The sequence below is a fragment of the Ichthyophthirius multifiliis genome, assembly GCF_000220395.1.
Source record: "Ichthyophthirius multifiliis unplaced genomic scaffold scaff_1120509251391, whole genome shotgun sequence".
Taxonomy (NCBI): domain Eukaryota; phylum Ciliophora; class Oligohymenophorea; order Hymenostomatida; genus Ichthyophthirius; species Ichthyophthirius multifiliis.
In genome coordinates, this window is record NW_004085919.1 from 874 (window position 1) to 23,361 (window position 22,488).

Consider the following 22,488-nt stretch of genomic DNA (forward strand, 5'->3'; position numbering starts at 1 on the left):
AGAGATAATAATAAAATAAATATATTCTTGTATAATTTTGTCATATATATAAAAGTTTTTTAACTGAAGAAAAATTAGAAAGAAATTTTATTGATATATAAAATATTATATTTTATAATATTAAATATTTGATTACAAGTAACATATAATGATAAATAATAAAAAAGTATTTTATTAAATTTTTATACATTAAAACAAATAAAAAAAATCTATTATTAAAAAATAAACATTTTAATATAATTAAATAGTATAAAAAAGGGTGGAAAGTATAAAGAAAATATTATTAAAAAACGAAAGAAATATAATTAAGATGAAAAAAAAATTAACATAAATAATAAATAATAAATTCTTAAATCAGAAATTAATAAAAAGCTATTATTAAAAAAATAAAGAGCTTTCTAAATATATATATATATATGTATAAATAATTAATATCAAAATAAATATAAATTAAAAGATAAAATTTAAAAAAATAAAATAAAAATAAAAAAATAATAAAAATGGCAAATAGGTGTTAATTCGAAAATTCAAATGATATTGGCGTTTTTAGTAAATTAACTTCAGCTTATTGTTTAGTTTCAATAGGTGCATCTGAAAACTTTTATTCTGTATTCGAATCAGAATTATGTAGTCATATTCCTGTTATACATACAAGTGTAGGAGATTCTAGAATAATAGGCAGACTTACATGCGGTAATAAATATAAATAACCATTTTTTAAAAATATAATAATTAAAAACTTTAGGAAATAAAAACGGATTATTAGTTCCTAATACATGTAATGATACAGAATTAAGACATATTAGAAATTCATTACCAGATGATATAAAAGTAAGAAGAATAGAAGAAAAGCTAAGTGCTTTAGGAAACTGTATCGTTGCTAATGACTATGTAGCTCTTGTACACCCTGATTTAGATAAAGAAAGTGAAGAGATCATTGCAGATACGTTAGGAGTAGAAGTTTTTAGAATTACCATAGCAAATAATGTTTTAGTAGGCACATATTGTGTAATAAATAATAAAGGAGGGCTTGTTCATCCTTTAGCAACTGTAGAAGAATTAGATGAACTTTCTAACTTATTATAAATCCCTTTATGTGCTGGAACTATTAATAGAGGATCGGATGTTATTGGAGCTGGCTTAGTTGTTAATGATTGGGCAGCTTTTTGTGGTAATACATATTTATTTTTAATTAATTTATTCATTTTTTTAATATATAGGATTAGACACAACTTCAACAGAAATTTCTGTAATTGAAAATATATTTAAATTAAATGAATTTAAAAATTTTGATAGTAATAATTAGATGAGAAAAAATCTTGTTATGGATTTGGAATGAAAATAGTCTTTTTTATCTTGATATTAAATATATATTTTATTTTGCATATGTTTTTAATATTTTATAATTAAATTAATGTTTATTGTATAATTATTTTTATTTTAATACAATAATTATTTTCCTTTTAATTTACTTAAAATTGCTATAATTTAAAAAGTTAAATTTAACATTTTTATAAAAAAAAATTAATTTTTATAAAAATAATGTTAGTAATTATATAATAAATATTAAATATATAAATACTTTTTTTTAATTAATAATAATTTATTTAAATAAATATTTTTTAGATTAATATTTTTTATGAAAATAAAAAATAAATATTTTTTATTCATAATATTATTAATTCTTTTTATTAATTTATTATTATATTTCTAAAAAATATGCTAGTATTATTAAATAAAATTTAACATATACAAATTATATACTATCCTTTCTTTTTCTAAATATTATCTAAACTCTAACGACTCAGTGCCTCTAATATTTTATAACTACCTAAATTCTTTCAAATTAACGCATCTAGCCTTCAAAATTTATTCATCCTACTATAATTTCGGTTTATGATTTTTATCTATAACTTCGACCAAAAAAAATATTAATTATTGCATATCTATATTTATTCTTATAATTCCTTTAAGTAAAAAATCTAAACCTGTTTTTTATTAAATTCTCTTATAGCTGCAGTTTGAAAATCCTCAGGCGGGTTTATTTTTCCTCATGTAATCCACTAACCTCTATTTTATGTCTCATTTACAGCAATATATTATTCTCTTTTTGATTTTTACTATATAAGAGAGGGTTTTTGCATTTTTAATTTTTATTAGTTTTTTGATATAATAACATTTATTTCTAAAATCAACTATTTTATTCTAGATTATTCAAAATTTTCAAAGGATAAATAATCCTTCTTTTTTTCCTACCTAATTTTTCCCAAATTTTTAATTTCACTAAACTTTACCCTATCGCACTAACTTTTTTAAATCGCTCGTGAAATTTTAGGATTTTATTTCTCATCTTCTGTGGTTTAGCATAAAAATAACTCATATTCTACCAGAATTTTTACATTTTATTCTATTCTAAATACTACTTTAATTATTACGTCGATTTCACTTCTTCCTTAGTCTCTATTATGGCAGCTTATGTAAATGATCGATGAAAATTGACTAGGCCTCCAGGAATCCACCAACCTTTATTACCAGTTTTTAAAATTAATAGGTATTGATTGCCCTTCTTTATTTCGAGCTATTACTAATAATTTATATATTTTTTATTCTTTTTTAGTAAAAAATTATTAGTTATTGTTATTATATCTATTATTATTTCTTTCAATATTTCTACATTAGTAAATAAATATAAAGATAAATGATTAAAAATAATAAATTTAAATTTTTAAAGTTTAGTTATACTATAATAATTATAATGATTATTTCAAAAAATTAATTATAAAACTTTTTATATTAATATGAATATGAATGAATAGTTAATATCGTTTTTCCAAAAATCACACATGTTTATGTATTAATTTATTTATAAAAGTTTTTAAATGTATTTCTATTAAAAATTGATTTTCAATTAAATTTTTCTTTAAAATTTTTTTAAAATATTAAATATTAATAAAATAAAACTTAATATTTATGTTCATATAATTTGAAAATAAAAAAAATTTAAAAAATAAAAAAACAATTTAAAAAAATAAAAATAAAAATAAAAAATAATAATTCAAAATAGAAAAAAAAATACAAACAAAACACAAAATAAACCATTAAAAAAAATGATGAAGAAAACCACAGCAACTATAAAATCAATGACAGCCACTAATAATAAAGAAAATACTTAATAAAATAATTAAAATTCAAACGATCCTTCTTTGTCCCGTTCATTTCGTGGGCACGAATAACACTTAACATCAATAGATTTTGATCCATAAATGTTTTTTTTAGAAAAAAAAAATTAAATAATATATAAACAATATAAAATACATATATAGGAGATAAGTAGCTTCCTGTTCTAAAGATTCAGTCGTATTCGTATGGAATTTCAAACCTTAATAACGTCCTTTTAAATTTGTTGGACATAAAGGACCAGTGCATTGTGTTAGATACAGTCCAGATGGTCAAACAATAGCAAGTTGTGGCTAAGATAGATAAATTCGTTTATGGAATAATACAGTGTAAAATTAAAAAAATATATATATATATATATAATTATAAAAAAAAGATAAGCAAAAAGTACATTTATAAAAGCCCATTGCGGTTCTATAAGAAGCATTGATTTTTCAACCGATTCTTAATATTTAATTTCAAGTTCTGATGATAAAACATTAAAATTATGGCGAGTTTAGGACAGTAAATTTATGTATTCTCTCGCAGGACATAAAAACTGGATTAGATCAGGTGTAATTTCCCCAGATATAAGACTTATAGGATCCGGTTCTGATGATAAAAGTGTTAAATTATGGGATTTTAATACTTAAATTTTGATAAATACATATAATGATCATTTAGACGCGGTTTCATAGGTTGGATTTCATCCTGATGGCACCTGTTTGATATCTAGCTCGTTTGATTAAAAAATAAAAATAGTCGATATTAGGTCTAATAAGTTGATTTAGCATTATAACGCACACGATGCGGCTATTTATAGCTTTTCAGTGCACCCCAGTGGAAATTATTTAGCATCAGCAGGGGGAGATTCTAAAGTTAAAGTATGGGATTTGAGGTAAGGAAGGTAAATTTACACTCTTTTAACAAATGATAAGGAAGTTCATGTTGTTAGATTTAATTAGGGAGGCGATTATTTTGCTACAGGAGGAAGCTAAAACCTTTGTATGGTATGGAAAACTAATTTTGATTAGAGCGTGGACAGTATTTCTCCGATTTAATAAGAAAATAATAATAAAAATATGACTTAATATAGTACTGGGGGAATGTATTCAAGTACACTCTTTAAAACTAATAAAATTTAAAATAAAAACAAAAGTTATGAAAAATCTTAAAATAATTGTTAAGGTAGTATAAAAAGTAAAGGATGTGCTTTTGAAGAGAACCAAAGCGAAATTAAATAATATAAAATTGCTGAAGAAAAATAAAATAATTCACCAACTTTTTAAAAATACTCTTAAGGGCAATATTATGGAAATTCCTAAAAAAATATTACTAATGAAAATGATATTATTTAATATAACCATAATTTTGTTCCTAAAGTTGAAGAAGAAAATGTAAAAAAAAATTCTATTATTTATTATTTTTGAAAAATAAAGATAATGACTGAAGGTATTTCTGAAAGTATGAAATAAATCTATAATAAATTGGATGCATTAACTTAATTTATGTCAAATATAGACAACAGAGTAGCTAAATAAGAATAAAGCTTTGGATAAAATAAAGTTAATATTAATAATAATAGCTTAAAAAATACTTTTGGACAAGACAAATTTGTTGATAATTATAGAAATGATGATTATAATAATAGCTTAAATGATAGAAATGTCTAGAATATTTTTTAAATAGGAGCTTTGGTTAATACTTAATAAATAGAATAAGGATTAATAAATAATGAATAATTATAATAATGAAAAAAACATAAATATATTTATTAATTTTTTTTATTATTTTATATATAAAGTTTATTTTTAGAATTATCTTTAGAATTATTCATAAATTAGATTTCTAATTATTTGATTCTTTCAAAAATATTTAGAATTATTTAAAAGTTAATTTTCTTTTTATAGGGAAATTCTTCTTTATTTTTCTTAATTTAAATTTACATTAATTTTTTCGATATATTATTCAAGATTATTGATTTTCTTTAATAAACTAATTTATTAATTTTTTTATCTTTCAATACTTTAAGATTGTCTTTTAGACCTTAATTTTTTCTCTTATTCAAGAGCATTAAGAATATTTTTTCCAACATTACTTAATTACTATTTTTTAATTTATTCATCATATGGTTTTTACTACTATTTTATATTATTTTAATAAAGTGATTATTTAATTTACTAAGCATTTTAAATTATTTTTTGGGAAAACTATACAATTTAATAATGATTATAACCTGTATTACTAATACTTCTTTATTTTTTTTCTTAAAAGCTTTAATTTACTTATGTTTTCAAAATTTCTTTTTCACTTTTATAAAAAGATAAATTTTTCATTATTCTTCCAGCCATTCTATTAGGATAAATATTATTATTTTAAATAATTTCTATTAATTATTTTGTATTTATTACGTTCAAAGAATTTTATATTTAACTTATAGTAAAAGAATTTTCAGGTGAATTTTTATATTTTTAAGGAAAAGGAGGCATTTTATTTGAAAAACTTATCGATTTATCTTATGTAGAGCAATCTTACATATAAGAATTATCAGTTTATATATGTTATTACTAAATTTCTTATTGCTTCATATTTTTTGGCTTTTAAAAGATTAAAGCTGATTTATTATTTATTATATTGCTTATACTTTCATTATTTTATTTTGATATATTTTTACATTTTTCTATAATTTCTTGCTTTTTTTTAAAAGAATTAAAAGTCAAGTTATTATTTAATTAATTCTGTAAATACGAAAGTGATTAAAAATTGGTGTTTTTTTAAGAATTTTCTTTATTTTTATTTATTTAGATTTTTAGTGAATTTGTTTATCTGTTAAATTATTTTATTTTTATGTGTTATTTGGTGTTTTTTAGAAATTTATTAATTAATAATTTATTTATAATTCTAAATAATAATTATATATGCGTATATTTCTACATAATTTTTAAAGGATGATATATATATCTTTTTTTGTAAAATTCGAAAAGTAAAGCATTCATTTATTTTTTGCGTTTTTGGATTTTCATATATTATTTAAATTTATTAAAATATTTAAATAAGGTTTATACTTTATTACTTAAATCTGTCCTTTAGGATCTTGGTAAATTGAAATGTTTTTATTTTTTCTTATTAATTAAAAAAAAATATATGATTTTTTACAAAGTTTTTTTTTTACTCCAATATATTTTAAATTATTTAGAAATTTTTTGCCAAATATCTATATTTGTATATATTTTATTAATTCAGATTTTTCTTTTTTTTTATTTTTGGGATAATTTTATATTCCTTAAAATGATTTAAATATTAGTGTATTTTCATACAATTCTTGAGCTTTTTTTTCGGCTATTTGTTAATAATTTAAAAAGTTTAAATATTCTTCATCAAAGTTATCTATTTCACACACTTTTTTTATTTAAATTTTTTTATTTTAAATATAGAATTATTAATTTACTTTAACTTATTGAAAGAGAATTTTAATTTAAATTTTCATCTAAAATTTGTTTGTATGAAATATTTGAAAGTGAATTATTTGACATTTTTTAAAATATTTTATTTTTTGATGAAATTTAAATAAAAAAAGTAAAATTATAAAATAATTATGATTTCAAAAATTATAATAATAATTAGTACATTTAAAAAAAAAATTAAGATAAAAAAAAATATTTATAAAAAAATATATATTTTTAATGAAATAATTTTTTTTTTCATTTTCATATTGAATTTTTAATTTCTTTTTTTCAACGCCCAGAAGAAACCTCAGAATATTATTTTTATGTATTTGAATTATTCATATTAACATTATCATTATGCTTTTCTTTAGAAATAGTAGGTAATTCATTATCAGCTCTTGCATTTACAATTTCTTCTGGTATTTTCCAAATAAAAATAGCTCCTTCAGCGCCTACAGAAACAAGATTTTTTTAATCAGGGCTTATTTATAACTATTTAATTTAAAAAAATAAATAAAAAAAATAGAAAATAAAAAAAAATTACCCTTGTAATAGCACCAGAATGTCCAATACCAATATAATAATTAATTCCCTCATCATATCCCCATAATTTAACAATTTTATCTTCACCTCCAGAAGCAAAATGCTCGCCTTCTCTATAAAATTAAAAAAAAAATTAAATTAAAAAATATAGATTTATTTACTTAGTAATCGAAAGTGCATTAACCTCTCCTTCATCTGATCCATCCAACATTCTAATAGCTTACCCATCGAAAATTTCCCAATAAGAAATCTTCCTATCCGATCCTGTAGTAAGTAACTAACTTTCCTCAGGATGGTAAAGTACCTATTTAAACAATGTAGATTCAAACAAACACATTAATCTAGTAAAAGTTTTTAAATCCCAAATAATACATGAACCATCTGCACTAGCCGAAACTGCCTATTCATTATTTTTTTTAATTTAAATAGACCAAACTCTCCCTCTATGTTCTTTCATAGATGCCTTCATTACCTAAGTCTGTTTCCCAATCACCCAAACTCTTACTTCTCCTTCAGAACCACCCGAAATAATTCTCTAACAATCACTAGTAGGGCATAAAGCAGTAACTCCATGTATATGAGCATCTGATATTACATACATTAACTTTCCTGATTAAGGTAAAAAAGCTCTTATTTTGCCATCATTCCAGCCTGAAATTATAGATTTCCCATCTTACATAAATGAAACACAATTACACTCTAAATTAGGCACTTATATTCTCAATAATTCTTATCTATTTCTAGCATTCCATATTCTAATGTCAGTTTGAGAACATGTGGCAAAAACATCTGAGTAGTTGTAAGGAAAAGCTATGTCATTTACTTATTCGTAATGGCATGTGTTTCTCAATTCCGGGGTTAGCTTCTCAGTATTTACCCAATATATATTAGATTGGACTGTTCCACAGAAAAAATGAGTGTAATCACCGGTAAATGTAATGGAAGAGACAGCGCCTAAAACTTCACTTTAGGCTAATACAGTCATTGATTATATAGACAATTTAGCCAATGTACCATCTCCTGCGCCTACTATAATATCACCATTAGGTAGTATACCTAATGTACCAACTCCTAAACAAAAAAGTTTCTTTATTGGACCTAATCTTTTGAAAATAGCCCTTTCAATGTTTACTTCTAATACATCTCCTGTTTTAGTACCACAATAACAATAACTATCGGTAGGATCTATCACTGTGCATGTAAATTGTCTTTTCATAGTACCGAAATTTACATCAAGAGATTTAATCTTTATTTTTTTTATTTTTATTTTGAAAAAAAAATACTTTTTTATTAGCACGATCTATAGTAAGAATTTGAATCCCACTATTCAAAACGGCAACTAATTTATCGTCAGAATTATTAAAAAACTTCACTTGATTAACAGGGTCTCTATTAGGAGTTCCATATAATGCTTTTCCATATTCCACATCCCATACTATAAGCATATTTTTATCATCTTAACCACCTTAAGATGCCAAAAATTATTCATTAAAAGAAAATGAAAGACTTTATATAAGAACTATTTATTAAATTCATTTTTTTTTTGATAAAATAGTATAAAAATATTTATACCTTTATGTAATTTTAATCTATGCATCATTGAACGAGTTTCAAAATCCCAAATTATTATATCAGCTTAGAAACCCATAAATGTTTTTTAACCTGAAGCTATGTATTTTCCTGATTTAGATGTAGTTATAACGGATATCAAATTATCATGTCCTCTTAAAAATGTTTATGATCGAGTTACTACGTGACGTACTACTATTGTAGATCCCAATGGATATATTAAATGTTCATTATCAGGATGAAGTATTAAACCTTAATTTACTTTGCCTTTTTATTATTTTATTATAATTAGATTTTTTAATTATTTTTTTACCTGTAAAACCTATTACTGCTTGGATTTCTAGTTCTTTTTACATATTTTTCTTTTTCTTTTTTATTTATAAATATTTTTTTTTTTTTAAAACAGTTTTTTTTATTTTATTTTTTTAAAAATAAATAAAAAAATAAAAGTTATATAAATATAATTAATTTCTTAAAGAATTTTTATGTTTTACAAAAAAAAAGATAAAATTGAAAAAAAAATTATAATATTTTTTATTTTTATATATAACAAATAAAAATATATATATATATATTTTAAATTATTATGATTTTAAAGATTTATATTAAGAAAAAAATTAAAATAAATAAAAAAAAAAATTAAGCTTTTTAAAAATAAAGAAAAAAAAAAAGTTTATAAATATTATTTTAAGATAAAATCAAATTTATATTTTTGTTTTTATTAATATATTTTTTGTTTATTGAATTAAATATAAAATTTATTATTAAAATATTTAATAATCTTTATATTATTTAATATAGTATATATATGTATATAAACAAATATATATTTATATATATAAATAATTAATAATAAATATAAATATATATATTAATATATATTAATATTTTTATATACATTATTTTATTTATAAATATATATATTTATTTATATTTTACTATTTTTAATTATAAAATTTTTATTTAGATTTTTTTTTAGTATTTTATACGTAATATTATAAGATTTTAATATACATTTTTTTTTTTTTATATGTATCTTTATTTTAAATAAACTTATAATTTTTTTTTTATATATTATATGTTCTTATATTTATAATATAACAAAAAAAATATATTTAAATATAATTTAATAAATATTGTATAATTAATTATATAAAAATATTATTAATAATTTTTTTTATAAATAATTTTTTAGATGTTAGATTAAATAATATATATAAGTTGTGGTTTAATTATATTAATAGGTATATATCTTGTATTTTTTAGCAAAAAATAAGAATAATTATTATAAGAATAAATTGGTCCAATTAATTAGCCTGATCGTAAAATTTTAAATATTAATTTTTTATAATAAAAAATAGTTTCAACATTAAAAGAAATGAAATTATCTTAATTAGCATAATATAATGGTAAAAAAAATGAAAAAACTTATTTGTCTTGTAAAGGAATTGTTTTTGATGTTTCAAGTTCTGACTTTTATACAGGAGATGGAAATTATAATTGCTTTTCTGGAAAAGATTGCAGTGTTAATTTGGCAAAAATGTCATTTGATGAAAAAGATTATAACTAATATAACAATGTAGAATTAACTCTTTCTGAAAAAGATATATTAGATTAATGGTATGAAAAATTTTATCAAAAATATCCTATTGTAGCTAAAATTTCTGAAACAAGAAAAGATAATTGATATTTTTTTTTATAATATTTTATATATTTTTGAAACAAATAAATAACAAATAAATATGAATTTTTATTATTAATTAATTTTATTTTTTATATGTATATAAATTGAAAATATATATAAAAGATTATATATTAATTCTTTAAATAAGTAATATTAATAAAAAAAAATATTATTTGTGAATATATATATAAGCTTTTTTAATTTTATTTTTATCTCATATAATGACCATTTTTTCATCTATTTCCCAACAGTCATCTTCTTTTTCTTTTTATTGACTTTTTTTTTAATCTTATTCTTAATTGTTTTCTTAATTTTATTCTTAATTTTTTTCTTAATTTTATTCTTATTCTTATTTTTATTCTTATTTTTATTCTTATTCTTATTTTTATTCTTATTATTATTCTTATTTTTCATCTATTTTAACTAATTATTCATTTTAATTATTTAATTATTGAATAACTTTTTCATTTTATTTCGCATTATTTCTTAAAAATAGTTTATTTCTTCATTAAATTAATAAATCAAGAAATAAAGAACTCTTTTTAGTTATTAAAAGTTTTAAAAATACTCAAACAGACCACTACTTTTCATTTTAATTATTTAATTTTAAATATTGCTTTATTCTTCGAATACATTAAAATTAGTAAAATCATCTCTTTCTATTAAAACTAAGGAATTTAGGTCTTTAGTAAAATAAGAATCAATATTATTTTAATAAAATCTAATTATTCTTATAAAAATTCTTAATTATCATTATTTATTTCTATTTTTTATTCATATTCTTTTAATAAATTCAATAATATTGAAAAACCTTAATTTTATACATTATCTTTATCTTTATCAATATTTATATCTTTTTATAGTTTTTATTCTTTAATTTAAGGCTAATTGTTTTGTTTGATATTATCTTTTATTTAATTATTATTTTAATATTATTTTAATTTACTTTTTAAAGTATTTATATCTTCGTCTAACTAATAAGCCATATTATTAAGCTCTTATTTATATTATTGAACTATTTCTTTTGTCTTTTTTATATGACGAATTAAAAATTATGTATTTAAAATTTAATATGTACTTTTTCTTTGAAAGTATTTATCCAACCAAACATTTATATTAAATTATTAATTTTTTCTTTAATAAAATAAAAAAAATTTAATTTAGAAATATTAATAAGAAAATATATAATAATAATAAATTTATATATATATAAATATATATATATATATATATATATATATATATTTATATATATTTATCTATTTATTAATTCTATTTATATATATTAATATTTTATTTAAAATTAATTATATTAATAATGTTTAATGATTTTACTTATATATAAATATTTTAATTATTTTTCTCCTTTTAATAATAAAAAAATTATAATTATTTATTATATAATCAATTTTTTTTTATATATTTTTAATTTCTTTGACTAAAGTATATAATATTTTTTTAATTTTAAATATAAATATCTAATTAAATACATTAAAAAAACAAAAAAATATATTTTTTTTTATATTTTAGATATTAAATATATATATTTTTTTTTTATTATAACCGAATACAAAATTTTTAAAAAAATAAAATGAAAAGCGGATTTCACTTGTTTTTCAGGTAAAGAGCTTTTTCGAATTCAACATAATATAAAAATATATTTAGAAAAAACAAATTAAAAATATAACTTTTTAAGATATGAAGTAAGAAAATAGATTGCTAAGATAAAGCATAGAGTAAAAAAACAAACTTTAAAGATATAAAAATGTTATGTTTTTTATAAATAATTATTATTAAAATGATTAATTTAATAATTTATGAACTAAATATAATTTTGAAAAAATAAAAAAATATTTATAAAAATATTATAAATATTTTATTTTCTAATTATTACTCTTTTATTTTAATTTATTAATATAAATAATATATGATTAAAAATACAGACTAAAAAAAGAAATATAAAATATAATAATTAAATTAAAAAAAAATGTAAGATACTTAAATATAAACAAAATAAATAAAAGTAGATGAAAATTTCTAAATATAATATATATAGAATATTTTTGAAATTTTAAAATGTTAATAAATGCCTTTCCAAATAACAGAAAAAGAAGATATAATAAAAAACATTTATGAAGGTGGATTTAAAGTATGGGAATGTACATTAGATTTATTATTCCATTTATAAAAGCAAAATATAAATTTTCAAAATAAAACGATAATGGATTTAGGATGTGGGCATGGATTATTAGGCATTTATGCCCTTTTAAAAAATGCCGCATATGTTCTTTTTTAAGATTTCAATTACGAAGTATTAAGTATAGCAGTTCGAATGAATTTAGATTTAAATAAAGTACAGAAATTGGACGAAAGAGTGATTTATTTATCAGGAGAATGGAATGATTTGGACAAAAAAATAGACCAATAATTAAACGAAATACAATTTATTGAAAAAAATATAAAATTAAATTCGTACCAAAAATAATTTGATATGCTCTTAATGTCTGAAGTAATATATAATGTTGAAAATTACGAAAAAGTAATTAATTTGGTACTTAAATTTATGAAAAAAGATGGTGTTTCTATATTAGCAAACAAACTTTATTATTTTGGAGTCGGAGGTTCAATGCCTGAATTTAAATAATTCGTGTAAAAAAATTACTCTAATACATTAAAAATAGAATCAAAAGAAATTATTAACAATTAAAAAGGAAATAAAAGAGAAATAGTATATATTTATAAAATTTGATTTTATATTTAGATTAAAATATTACTTGAATATAATTTTTTTTATTATTTCTGTAATTTATTTAAAAATAAAATAAGACTGTTGTCATTTTTTAAGTATTTTTTTATTGATTGGTTTGAGATTTTACATAAAAATTAAAAAAAGTAATTTTCTTTATTTTTAAAATTAAAATTGTAATTATTTATATTTTATTAAAATTTGAGTTTTTTCGTAACATTTATATATCTTTTATATTAATTTTTTTTTATAAAATTAATTTCTTTTTATATTTAAATGTTATAGTTATATATATATTTGTATTTGTATTTTTTTTTCATTATTACTTTTAATCTAATTTTAAATAATTTTCATTATCTTTTAATATGACATCTTCAATTTTTTTAGGATATGGATCATAACCGTTAAAATAGTGTCTTAATCTTGCCAAAAACCTATTCTATGGTTATAAATTTTCACCTAATTCATTTCTTTCAACCTTTTTAAAATATTTATTATAATTTTTTATATATATATTTTACCATAGGAGGTTCTTTAAAATCTATATTTCTAGCGAAAAATTCAGTCCATGTTTCTCTCGGATCTATAACAGGGTCATGTAATTTAGGAGCTTTTTTTTATTTTATTTTTTATTTTATATAAATGTATACGATCAGGCCTTTTGTAAAAATTAGGGCAATTTTCAAAAGGAACTTTTTACTTTAAATAAACTATAAACTATTCATAATTGACATAAGATAAATATTTTCCTTAAGCTGCATCTAAATAAACTTCCCATTTTTTTAGTTTTTCCAATTAACTTTCATCTTAATTTAACAAAAATAAACACATTTCATATTATCCATTTACAATAGCCATTTCTAAAGCCGTAAATTCTATATGAATATATTTTATTTTTTATTAAATAAATATATATATATAATATTTTCATTACAATTTTTATCTTAAGATTTTTATAATAATTCAGCTCCATTTTCTAATAAATATTGAGCCATTTATATATGACCTCTTTTTGCTGCCCACATTAGGGGCGAAATTCCTCTTGGACCTGCATAATTTACTTAGCTTCCCATACCTAGAAGAAGTTTAACTAACTTTTTATCGTTTCTCCATACACTGCGAGTTAATGCCGTATTTTAGCAATCATCTGTTATAGGGGCATTTATATATTCTGGATATTGCTTTAAATTTATACATATTTTTTATATATTATTTTATTGTTTTAACTTTTAGTATATCTTCCAATTCTTTTTCATTTGAATTTTCAATTAATTAATATATTTTTTCTTTTATCTATTATCCACCCATTTTTTAATTTTTTATATAAAAAAATATTATATAATATATAATTTTAAATTTATTAATACATTTTATATATATTATTTTTTATTTTCATTTCAATCATCAATTTTTTTTTTTAATATTATTTTTAAGGTTATATTTTATTAAAAAAAAAAATAATTATTATTTTTTATAATTAATAAAGTTATTATAATTTTCTTATAAATAAATAATATATCATCTTTTTTTTTCTTCATTTAAATCCCTTGAAAGTATTTTAATAAATTATTCTTTACTCACAAATGGATCTTCATCTTTTTTATTATCATCTTTCTTATTAAGTTAATCACTATCTGAATAATCTATATTTTTATTAGCTCCTTTTATAAGTTACAAAATTTATTAATCGGTCATATCTTCTTCCAAATCATAAACAACTTTTTTAAGACTTTCCATCGTAATATAATTCTTTTATTTATCAACAAATAAATTATATGCTTTTTCAATATCTTCAATCGAATCTTTTTGGTTCATTTTTACCATCATAATTTGTAAGAATTCTTAAAAGTCAATTCTTTAATCATCTTAGTTTTTTTAATTACTTTAATTTTGTTAATTGTTTTATTGTTCGCGTAAATCTTTTATTAGTTTTGCTATTTCTTCTTTTGTAGGATCAAAGCCTAATGCCCTTAAAACTACTTTCAAATTCTTAGATTCTATTGTACCAGAACCTGTTATATCGAAAAAATCAAAAGCTTTTTTTATTTCGTTTTTTTGAGTTTCGTTTAATATTTAATCATTATTTGAATTTTGTTTTTTTTTGTATTTGAGTTATCGTTTTTTGACATTTTTAAAAAAAATATTTTAAATTTATATTTATTTTATATATTTTGAATATAAATAAAATATTATATACTTATATTTTCTTTTAAAATATAAAAAATTTATTTTATTTTTGTTTCAAATATTTTATGGTTGTATATAATTTTTATTATAAGGTTAATTCATTTTATCAAAATTTATTTTTAGACTATCTATTTATTTGCATTATTGTTTTTATTTTAAGTATTTTTTTTATTATTATACTTCTATATATATTTATTTTAAATTTATTTGCATTTTTAGTTTAGATATTAAGTTTTTTTTATGACATTCAATTAAATATAATAATATTTATATCTAAAAATATTATATTACTATAATTTAATTGTAAAAATAAAAATTTAATTTTTACTTTTATAATGTGACTTAAAAAAATCTTAAGAAAATTAGTTTTTTCAAAAAAAAATAAAACCATCTTATTTATTTCTATATGTTAAAATTTTAGTTATTTGCAATTCTTTAAATAAATTTTATATTATTAAATATGGATTAATATAATTTAATACAGAGTATAATTTTTAATATAATAATTTCTTATTGTAAAATTATAATATTTTTATTTTATTTTAGTTTTAATTTTTTATTAAAATTTCATACTTCACAAGTTCTTTCTTATCTGTTTTTTTTTATTTATATTTTTTTAAAAAAATAGAAGAATATTTCTTAAAAAATGGCATGACGTTTAGATATTTAAGTTAAATTTAAACTTTATCAATTATTTTTTTATCGAAAAATATAATTATTATTCATTTGAGTTTTAAGAATTAAAAAAATATTTAAAAATTAATATTTTTATTACTATTATTTATATAAATTGTGTTTAGTTTTTATTTAACTTTTATTAATACTATTTTACTAATTTATGTTATGTATGATTATTTATAAATATATAATTATTTATTATTTTGCTTCATTTAATTTAAATATAATTGATTTAACATTACTTTTTATATATTATTTAATTATTTATTATTTAACATTATTTAACATTATTTAACATTATTAAATTATTTATATAAATTATATAAATAATAATTTTTATTATAAAGATATATAAAAAAGCTTCTTTACATTAAATTATTTTATTATATAAAATAATTAAAAAACAAAACAAATAAACAAAAATAAATTAGCAGATCATCTTAACTCAAAACCTAATTTAGACTAAATTTAATCCCTAATTTAAAATTATATTGAATCAATCTAAAAAATAAAACAAATTAAATAAATAAAAATATTAAAAAATACTTCTTGATTAGTTAAAGTTCTTTCTAACGATCTATAGCTAACTCTATAACATTTACTTGTCCTATTAATTTTTTTATTAATAAAAGTATCTTAACAAACCACTGATTCAATAAGATCTCCCCCTAATTCCCTACAAATCTCGTGTAAATCGTTTTCTTCAAAACATTAACTCTTATTAACCCAAAAAGAAACATCTTTATAGCATAAAGGATATTTACTGAAAGGTATAAATTTATGTATCTATCCTGCCTAAAATTAATTCAAAAATCTTTAATCTTGACTCCAAAAGAGCCTAATATCAGGAATATCAAATAATAGCATTGCAAATCTTTCTAAACCGCAACCTGAAGCCCATGCAATATCGGAATTTTTCCTTCCAAAATTTTACAATATCTAAGGCCTTAAAATTCCACAACCTAACATTTCCATCCATTAATTATTATAGAAAATTTCCAATTCCATAGAAGGTTCCGTAAATGGAAAATATGCAGGAATCCATCGACATTATATATCCTACCCAAAAATAAATTTTATTAAAGATTCGTATGTTTATTATAAATCCTACATCACTAATTATATTTTAGTATCCTAAGGTGTATTAGAGGAAAAATCTTCTTCTTGAAAAATACGGACAGCCTCCATCTAATGAAATACGGGATAATGAGTAGCATCTATTTCATCTCTTCGGAAACAATCAGCTTAAATTTATATATATAAATTTTATATTTAAATTTTTTTTATTTACTAAAAATAATAAACGCGTTTTATTTTTATTCAAACATATCACGTTCATTGGCTGTGGCTTATGGTCTCATTATTAAATCTTCCGAAACGTAATATGTATCTGATCTTTTTCTTGAAACATGGTCTTTTGGAATCAATAAGTCTTCGAAATTCTTTTAAACGCTAATTAAGGGGGAAAATGAATCTCCTACTAAATAATTTGTATGTTAATTTTTTTATAATAATCCTTTAGGGATTTATTTATCTTCAAAAAAACTTTATAGCTTATATCTCATTATTCCTAATGGATGGTTTGGTTTTTTGTGTAATTCTTAACCGGCTAAGCTTATTATTTTTTCAGTTACATTGCCATAAGGAGTCTTTTTTGAAAGGATTTCTCGTTGTATTTGTTTTTGAAAAGTGGAAAAGAAATAATATCTTCTTAAAAATTTAATCATTATTTTTATGAATTTTTTTTTGTTTATATGTAAAAAAGAAAAAGAGATGTTTATTATTTTTTTAATATCTTTTTTTTTTAAATATTTTGTATTTATTATTTTTTAATTATTTTTATTTTTAATAAAAAAAGTTGTTATATTATGTATTATATATTATTTGATATTTATTTTTGATTAAATTAAAATTTTTACTTAATAATAATTTTTTAGTTATTAAAAGTTTTTTTTTATTTGCTAAATATAAAGTTAAAAAAGCGCCTAAATGATTTGGAATATATTAAAATCAACATTTATATTTTATTTTTTCAAAAATAAACTAACAAATAATAAATATATTATTAGAAATAAATACTAGTAAAATTCAATCGACAAATTAGTATTTATTTTTAACCTCTTCTTCAAAAAATTCTACCATATTCATATTTTTATTATAAACTTCTTCTAATTTATTAACCTTATATAAAAATTAAAATATTTTTTTATTTTTTTTAAATATGATATAACATTCATCTAAACATAAGCATATATAGCTTCTCTTAAAGTTATCTAATTTTTATTAGGCAATTATTCGAAGAATTTTTTAAATTTATGACCATCATCTTCAATATTCATTTTTTTTTTAAAAAAAAAAAAAAATTTAAAATAAAAATATTAAATTAAAAATTATAAAAAATATATAAAAAAAGCAAAAAAAATACAAATTTTGAAAAAAAAAAAGAAATACTGATAAAAAATAATAATAATATAAATAATAAGTAAAGAATAATAATATAAATAATAAAAAATATTCAAATTTTCAAAGATTATTAATAAATAAAATTAAAATTCTCATTAATTTCATTAGTTTTATTAACCAAATTTTAAATATTATTATCCAATTCTTCATATTTTTTGTTTTCAGTTTAAAAGCTTTCTTCTTCATCTGCTAAAACACTCGCCCTTTAAATAGGAAACCACGAATAATCTAAAATAGAAATTTTCTAAAAAATATAGCTTTCTACTCCTGTATATTCAGTTTTTTCCTTATCATCTAAATAAGCTAAATAGAAAACATAATTCCATAAATAATGATCTTATTTACTATGTTATTGGAACCCCTAATCGATTTTCCTATCGAAAATTTCTCTATTAATTCCACAAATAAAACATAATTCTTGAATATTAATTGACTTTGCATTTTCCTATGTCCTCAATTAACTAAATTTATCGATAATAATAGCTGAAAAAATCTACAAAAAGATAATACAAAGAGTTATGTTAGCCAAATTATCATAAATAAACCTCAAAAAATTATACTAAGAAGGGTCCTGTGGACTATTCTATTCTAGCCAGCCTCCTATACCTCCATTATTCTTAAAATTTTAATCAAAAGTTTCAAAAAGACACATATATAAAGAATTACATCTATCATGAAAATTCGAATATAAAAAAATATAACCGAAAATTGAAAAGTAATACATCAATAAAAATATTGCCAATAACGTCAAAATCAACTTAATATAAGGCTCATATACACTCCTTAATATATTCCTTAAAGTAGGGTATTTTATAATAAATTCAGAAAGATGAAAAGCAAAGTAAAAAGGATGCAAAAAAGTGCCCAAAACTGAAAAAAAACCATAACTAAGAAAATAAATGACTTCTATATGAAAAATAATATTCAAAAAACTTAATAGAATTACAGAAATATTCTTAAATATTTAAAAAAAAAAAGATGATTTTTTTCCCAAAAAAATGCGGTATTTTAAAGTTATTTCTTTAAAGAAAATAGGAGCTTTCTTTACCAAATTAAACGAAACTACAAAAAAAGAACAGAAAATCATACAAAAGCCTAAAATCTAAAAAATATACAATGTTTATTTAACATCTGCAATTTTTCCTAAACCCAACTAAGGGCTATGTAATCTATCATATGATGAATTATCATTTTCTTAATAACTAATTATGATCAATAGATTTAATATTAAAGTTAATATAGACCCTATATCTCTCCATATTTCCACGTAATTTGCAAATGTACCAATTATAGCATTTCGGTTAAAAATTAAAGCTAATTATTCTTCATGTTTACTTATTAAAATAATTTTTTTGTAGTTTTCCATTATACCAGCTAATTTTGTATGTATTGAATCTCTATTTACATTGTCTTGGAAGTCTATTTTAGTTTATTTTGGTAAATAATTACAAAAAGGAAGCTTTATAAAACGAGCTTTTTCGATTTTGTTTTCGCGTACAATTTCTATAGAAGCCGAATTTTTTCGAAAGAACTATAAACCTTCTTTAAAGTTTTTTTATACCATTTTTTTATAGTTATAGTTTTTTTTTTTCATTTTTTTAGTTTATATTGAGGTATTTAAGAATTATATATATTTATAAATATTTATTATTAAACCAGAAGTAAAATTCCATATTTATTTTATTAAAGATTTTTTGAAAAATTATTATTACTATTTTTTTTTTTTATTTATTCATAAAAATATATACTTTTGGAGTTATAAAACTTTATTGTATTTTCCTTAATTCATTTTTTGTTTGAATATCTAAATCTTAATCTATAGTAGTTTATTAAAGACTTTATTTTTATTAAAAAAATATATTTTATTTATATTAAAAATATATATTTATTTTACGTAAGTTCTAAATAATGACTGATAAGAAAATAAATATAAAATCCTGTTTCTGTAATAAGTTTGTAATAATTTTTATTTTAAATACTTTATTCTTCACTAGGATCTTAATTAAACTAATAATTTTTATTTTAATATATATATTATATAAGGAAAACATTTACATGATTTAAACTCTCAATAACATATTAATCCTTATATAATTTTTTATATCTTTTATAAATAATAGCTAGATTTTCCTTTAAAATACTCAAACTTAAACTTCTCATAATTCTTTTGACACATATTCTATCAGAATTACTTTCTAACAAACTTATAACTAAAATCATTACTTTATATTTCAATTTTTCATGTTACCAAGGTATAAGTTTATTAAATTCGATTGATTTTTATGTATTATACTATTTTTAATCATTAAAATTTATAGAAATATCTTCATTTTATAAGCTTTTTTATTCTTCATTTTCTTCTTTTTTTTAACCATTATTATCATTATTATTGTTTTTTTTTTTCTTATCTATTCTCAATATTTTTTAAGATATATCCAAAAACTTAGAATCTATAATTTTCAATTAATTCTGATTACAAGGCCCTTATACGAACTCAATAAGTGTATCTAAACATTTAATAATATTATGATAGTTTTCTTTTGTTAAATTTTATGAAAATTAATCTAAAAGCTTTAAAAAATATATAATTTTTTTTTAAAAAAAAATATTAAAATTAATTTTTAATACTTCCACAACAATAGTAACCATATCGTAAGAATTCTTATTATATATTTAACACCTAAGGTAATCTTATAATTACAAATAGTGTCCTTCACAAAATTACTGCATTAAGATTAATAATTAAATTACAAGTTCAGAATTTAAATTATTATTTTCATTATTATTATTATTTATATTTTCAAAATTATTTCCACTTTTAAACTATTACATACTTTTTTAGGATAAAAAATGGTTTTTTTCATTATAAACTTAAGTATTTTCATTATAATCGGAAGCGTTTATTTGCACTATGCTCTGATTTTATTTTAAAATCTATGGACCACCCCCTAAAATAAATTAATTATTCAAAGAATTAAATTCTTCCTTATTTTTTTCCTTCAAATCTTCAATAAACTCTCCTAATATATTATAAATTTTTGCAAAAAGTACCTCACTAATACTATGATTAATAAAATAATTAAAAACCGTTTTCTAAACATTCTAATTACCCCCTTGTAACAACTTAGACATAAATTTAAGTAAAGAAATCAACAAATTATCATCAAAATGATGAACTTTCATATTCGAAATCAAACTCAAAAACATTTATGTGGCCTCTAAATTATTAAAAAGGTCCTACATTTAAATTAAAGTATCATTTTATTCAGAAATCTCAAGCATTTTAACAAATACATTCAAAAAATAAATCATATTATTTATACTAACTTTATTTTTTATACCTTATTAAATATAAATAATCAACTTTTTAATAAATAAATTAAAGGAAACTTTCTTATCAAAAAAAACTTCAATATTCATTAAAATTTCTGCTAAAGCTGATAATTCTTGAGTTTATATTTATTCTAATACAGGACTATATTCACATAACTTTAATAAAATTTTCCAATTGTAAGAACAAGCCCATTATTATTATTTTTAATTTAATTCTTATAAAAACTATTAAAATATAAAAAATAATTAATAAATATTTTAATATTTATTACACTTTTCTAATTTTCGTCATCTTCTTCTTACTTTTTTTAACATTCTAAATCTATGGCACTTTAATTATTTATAATTTAAAATTAATCATTTTAATTAGAATAATTAAAATTCTATTATAAAATATTTCCATCTATAACTTAAATAAAAGAACTAATTAGTTAAATTTACTAATAATTCAATTTTTGCATAAAAAATTATTTTTTTTCTATTAAAGCATATGCTAATTCCGCTAAAGCTCTAAAATCTTCCCTTTCACGAACTTCTAAAATATCTCTAGTATTTAAAATTAAAATAGAATATGAATTAAAAAACATTAAAACATTATTTATAAAATAATCTAAATATTTCTCGTTTAAATTTTCTTTATTTATTATTAAAAAAAGACGATTTTTTTCTTTTTTTATGAATTA

At 18.7% G+C, this 22,488-nt stretch overlaps 7 protein-coding genes across 7 annotated transcripts, besides 38 other annotated features; 3 read left to right on the plus strand and 4 right to left on the minus strand. All coding sequences in view use genetic code 6, as the record gives it.

The window, feature by feature from the left end:
• Window positions 1-438: 438 nt before the first annotated feature.
• Window positions 439-500: a microsatellite.
• Window positions 466-502: a microsatellite.
• Window positions 467-501: a microsatellite.
• On the plus strand, window positions 501-1,424 carry IMG5_193700 (hypothetical protein; the record flags this gene model as incomplete). Its single annotated transcript, XM_004024973.1, has 3 exons — window positions 501-693; window positions 746-1,171; window positions 1,221-1,424. The coding sequence occupies 3 exons, from the start codon at window positions 501-503 to the stop codon at window positions 1,337-1,339; spliced, it is 738 nt and encodes a 245-aa protein (XP_004025022.1). The 3' UTR covers window positions 1,340-1,424.
• Window positions 1,425-1,566: 142 nt separating this feature from the next.
• Window positions 1,567-1,618: a microsatellite.
• Window positions 1,585-1,650: a microsatellite.
• Window positions 1,602-1,640: a microsatellite.
• A 1,336-nt stretch (window positions 1,651-2,986) lies between the features above and the next one.
• Window positions 2,987-3,051: a microsatellite.
• Window positions 2,987-3,054: a microsatellite.
• Window positions 3,003-3,054: a microsatellite.
• Window positions 3,025-3,075: a microsatellite.
• Window positions 3,076-6,556: 3,481 nt separating this feature from the next.
• Window positions 6,557-6,586: a microsatellite.
• A 147-nt stretch (window positions 6,587-6,733) lies between these two features.
• Window positions 6,734-6,791: a microsatellite.
• Window positions 6,735-6,793: a microsatellite.
• A 97-nt stretch (window positions 6,794-6,890) lies between these two features.
• Window positions 6,891-9,070, minus strand: IMG5_193710 (WD repeat protein; the record flags this gene model as incomplete). Its single annotated transcript, XM_004024974.1, has 6 exons — window positions 6,891-7,094; window positions 7,147-7,258; window positions 7,307-8,391; window positions 8,429-8,664; window positions 8,718-8,981; window positions 9,028-9,070. 6 exons carry the CDS (start codon window positions 9,068-9,070, stop codon window positions 6,891-6,893), a joined length of 1,944 nt encoding a protein of 647 aa, XP_004025023.1.
• A 13-nt stretch (window positions 9,071-9,083) lies between these two features.
• Window positions 9,084-9,132: a microsatellite.
• Window positions 9,084-9,135: a microsatellite.
• Window positions 9,136-9,338: 203 nt separating this feature from the next.
• Window positions 9,339-9,394: a microsatellite.
• Window positions 9,395-9,509: 115 nt separating this feature from the next.
• Window positions 9,510-9,648: a microsatellite.
• Window positions 9,517-9,648: a microsatellite.
• Window positions 9,536-9,602: a microsatellite.
• Window positions 9,572-9,680: a microsatellite.
• Window positions 9,681-9,875: 195 nt separating this feature from the next.
• Window positions 9,876-9,907: a microsatellite.
• A 185-nt stretch (window positions 9,908-10,092) lies between these two features.
• IMG5_193720 (hypothetical protein) lies at window positions 10,093-10,409 on the plus strand (the record flags this gene model as incomplete). The annotated part of the gene is made up of 1 exon (XM_004024975.1): window positions 10,093-10,409. One exon carries the CDS (start codon window positions 10,093-10,095, stop codon window positions 10,399-10,401), a length of 309 nt encoding a protein of 102 aa, XP_004025024.1. The 3' UTR covers window positions 10,402-10,409.
• A 270-nt stretch (window positions 10,410-10,679) lies between these two features.
• Window positions 10,680-10,806: a microsatellite.
• Window positions 10,688-10,808: a microsatellite.
• Window positions 10,688-10,809: a microsatellite.
• Window positions 10,810-11,090: 281 nt separating this feature from the next.
• Window positions 11,091-11,137: a microsatellite.
• Window positions 11,138-11,311: 174 nt separating this feature from the next.
• Window positions 11,312-11,341: a microsatellite.
• A 237-nt stretch (window positions 11,342-11,578) lies between these two features.
• Window positions 11,579-11,653: a microsatellite.
• Window positions 11,599-11,690: a microsatellite.
• Window positions 11,691-12,619: 929 nt separating this feature from the next.
• On the plus strand, window positions 12,620-13,257 carry IMG5_193730 (SAM dependent methyltransferase, putative; the record flags this gene model as incomplete). Its single annotated transcript, XM_004024976.1, has 3 exons — window positions 12,620-13,047; window positions 13,160-13,199; window positions 13,225-13,257. The coding sequence occupies 3 exons, from the start codon at window positions 12,620-12,622 to the stop codon at window positions 13,255-13,257; spliced, it is 501 nt and encodes a 166-aa protein (XP_004025025.1).
• A 203-nt stretch (window positions 13,258-13,460) lies between these two features.
• Window positions 13,461-14,354, minus strand: IMG5_193740 (hypothetical protein; the record flags this gene model as incomplete). Its single annotated transcript, XM_004024977.1, has 4 exons — window positions 14,079-14,354; window positions 13,795-14,019; window positions 13,666-13,754; window positions 13,461-13,622 (listed from the first exon to the last, which is right to left on the minus strand). Exons 1-4 carry the CDS (start codon window positions 14,215-14,217, stop codon window positions 13,461-13,463), a joined length of 615 nt encoding a protein of 204 aa, XP_004025026.1. The 5' UTR covers window positions 14,218-14,354.
• Window positions 13,758-13,782: a microsatellite.
• Window positions 14,355-14,479: 125 nt separating the features above from the next.
• Window positions 14,480-14,527: a microsatellite.
• A 208-nt stretch (window positions 14,528-14,735) lies between these two features.
• Window positions 14,736-14,765: a microsatellite.
• A 1,489-nt stretch (window positions 14,766-16,254) lies between these two features.
• Window positions 16,255-16,284: a microsatellite.
• Window positions 16,276-16,321: a microsatellite.
• Window positions 16,322-16,444: 123 nt separating this feature from the next.
• On the minus strand, window positions 16,445-17,736 carry IMG5_193750 (phenylalanine-tRNA probable, putative; the record flags this gene model as incomplete). Its single annotated transcript, XM_004024978.1, has 2 exons — window positions 16,445-17,253; window positions 17,301-17,736. The coding sequence occupies 2 exons, from the start codon at window positions 17,734-17,736 to the stop codon at window positions 16,445-16,447; spliced, it is 1,245 nt and encodes a 414-aa protein (XP_004025027.1).
• Window positions 17,255-17,290: a microsatellite.
• A 626-nt stretch (window positions 17,737-18,362) lies between the features above and the next one.
• Window positions 18,363-18,407: a microsatellite.
• A 64-nt stretch (window positions 18,408-18,471) lies between these two features.
• Window positions 18,472-18,517: a microsatellite.
• Window positions 18,518-20,309: 1,792 nt separating this feature from the next.
• Window positions 20,310-20,363: a microsatellite.
• A 515-nt stretch (window positions 20,364-20,878) lies between these two features.
• IMG5_193760 (hypothetical protein) lies at window positions 20,879-21,547 on the minus strand. Its single transcript, XM_004024979.1, has 2 exons — window positions 21,101-21,547; window positions 20,879-21,043 (listed from the first exon to the last, which is right to left on the minus strand). Exons 1-2 carry the CDS (start codon window positions 21,355-21,357, stop codon window positions 20,932-20,934), a joined length of 369 nt encoding a protein of 122 aa, XP_004025028.1. The 5' UTR covers window positions 21,358-21,547; the 3' UTR covers window positions 20,879-20,931.
• Window positions 21,048-21,097: a microsatellite.
• Window positions 21,548-22,488: the final 941 nt, after the last annotated feature.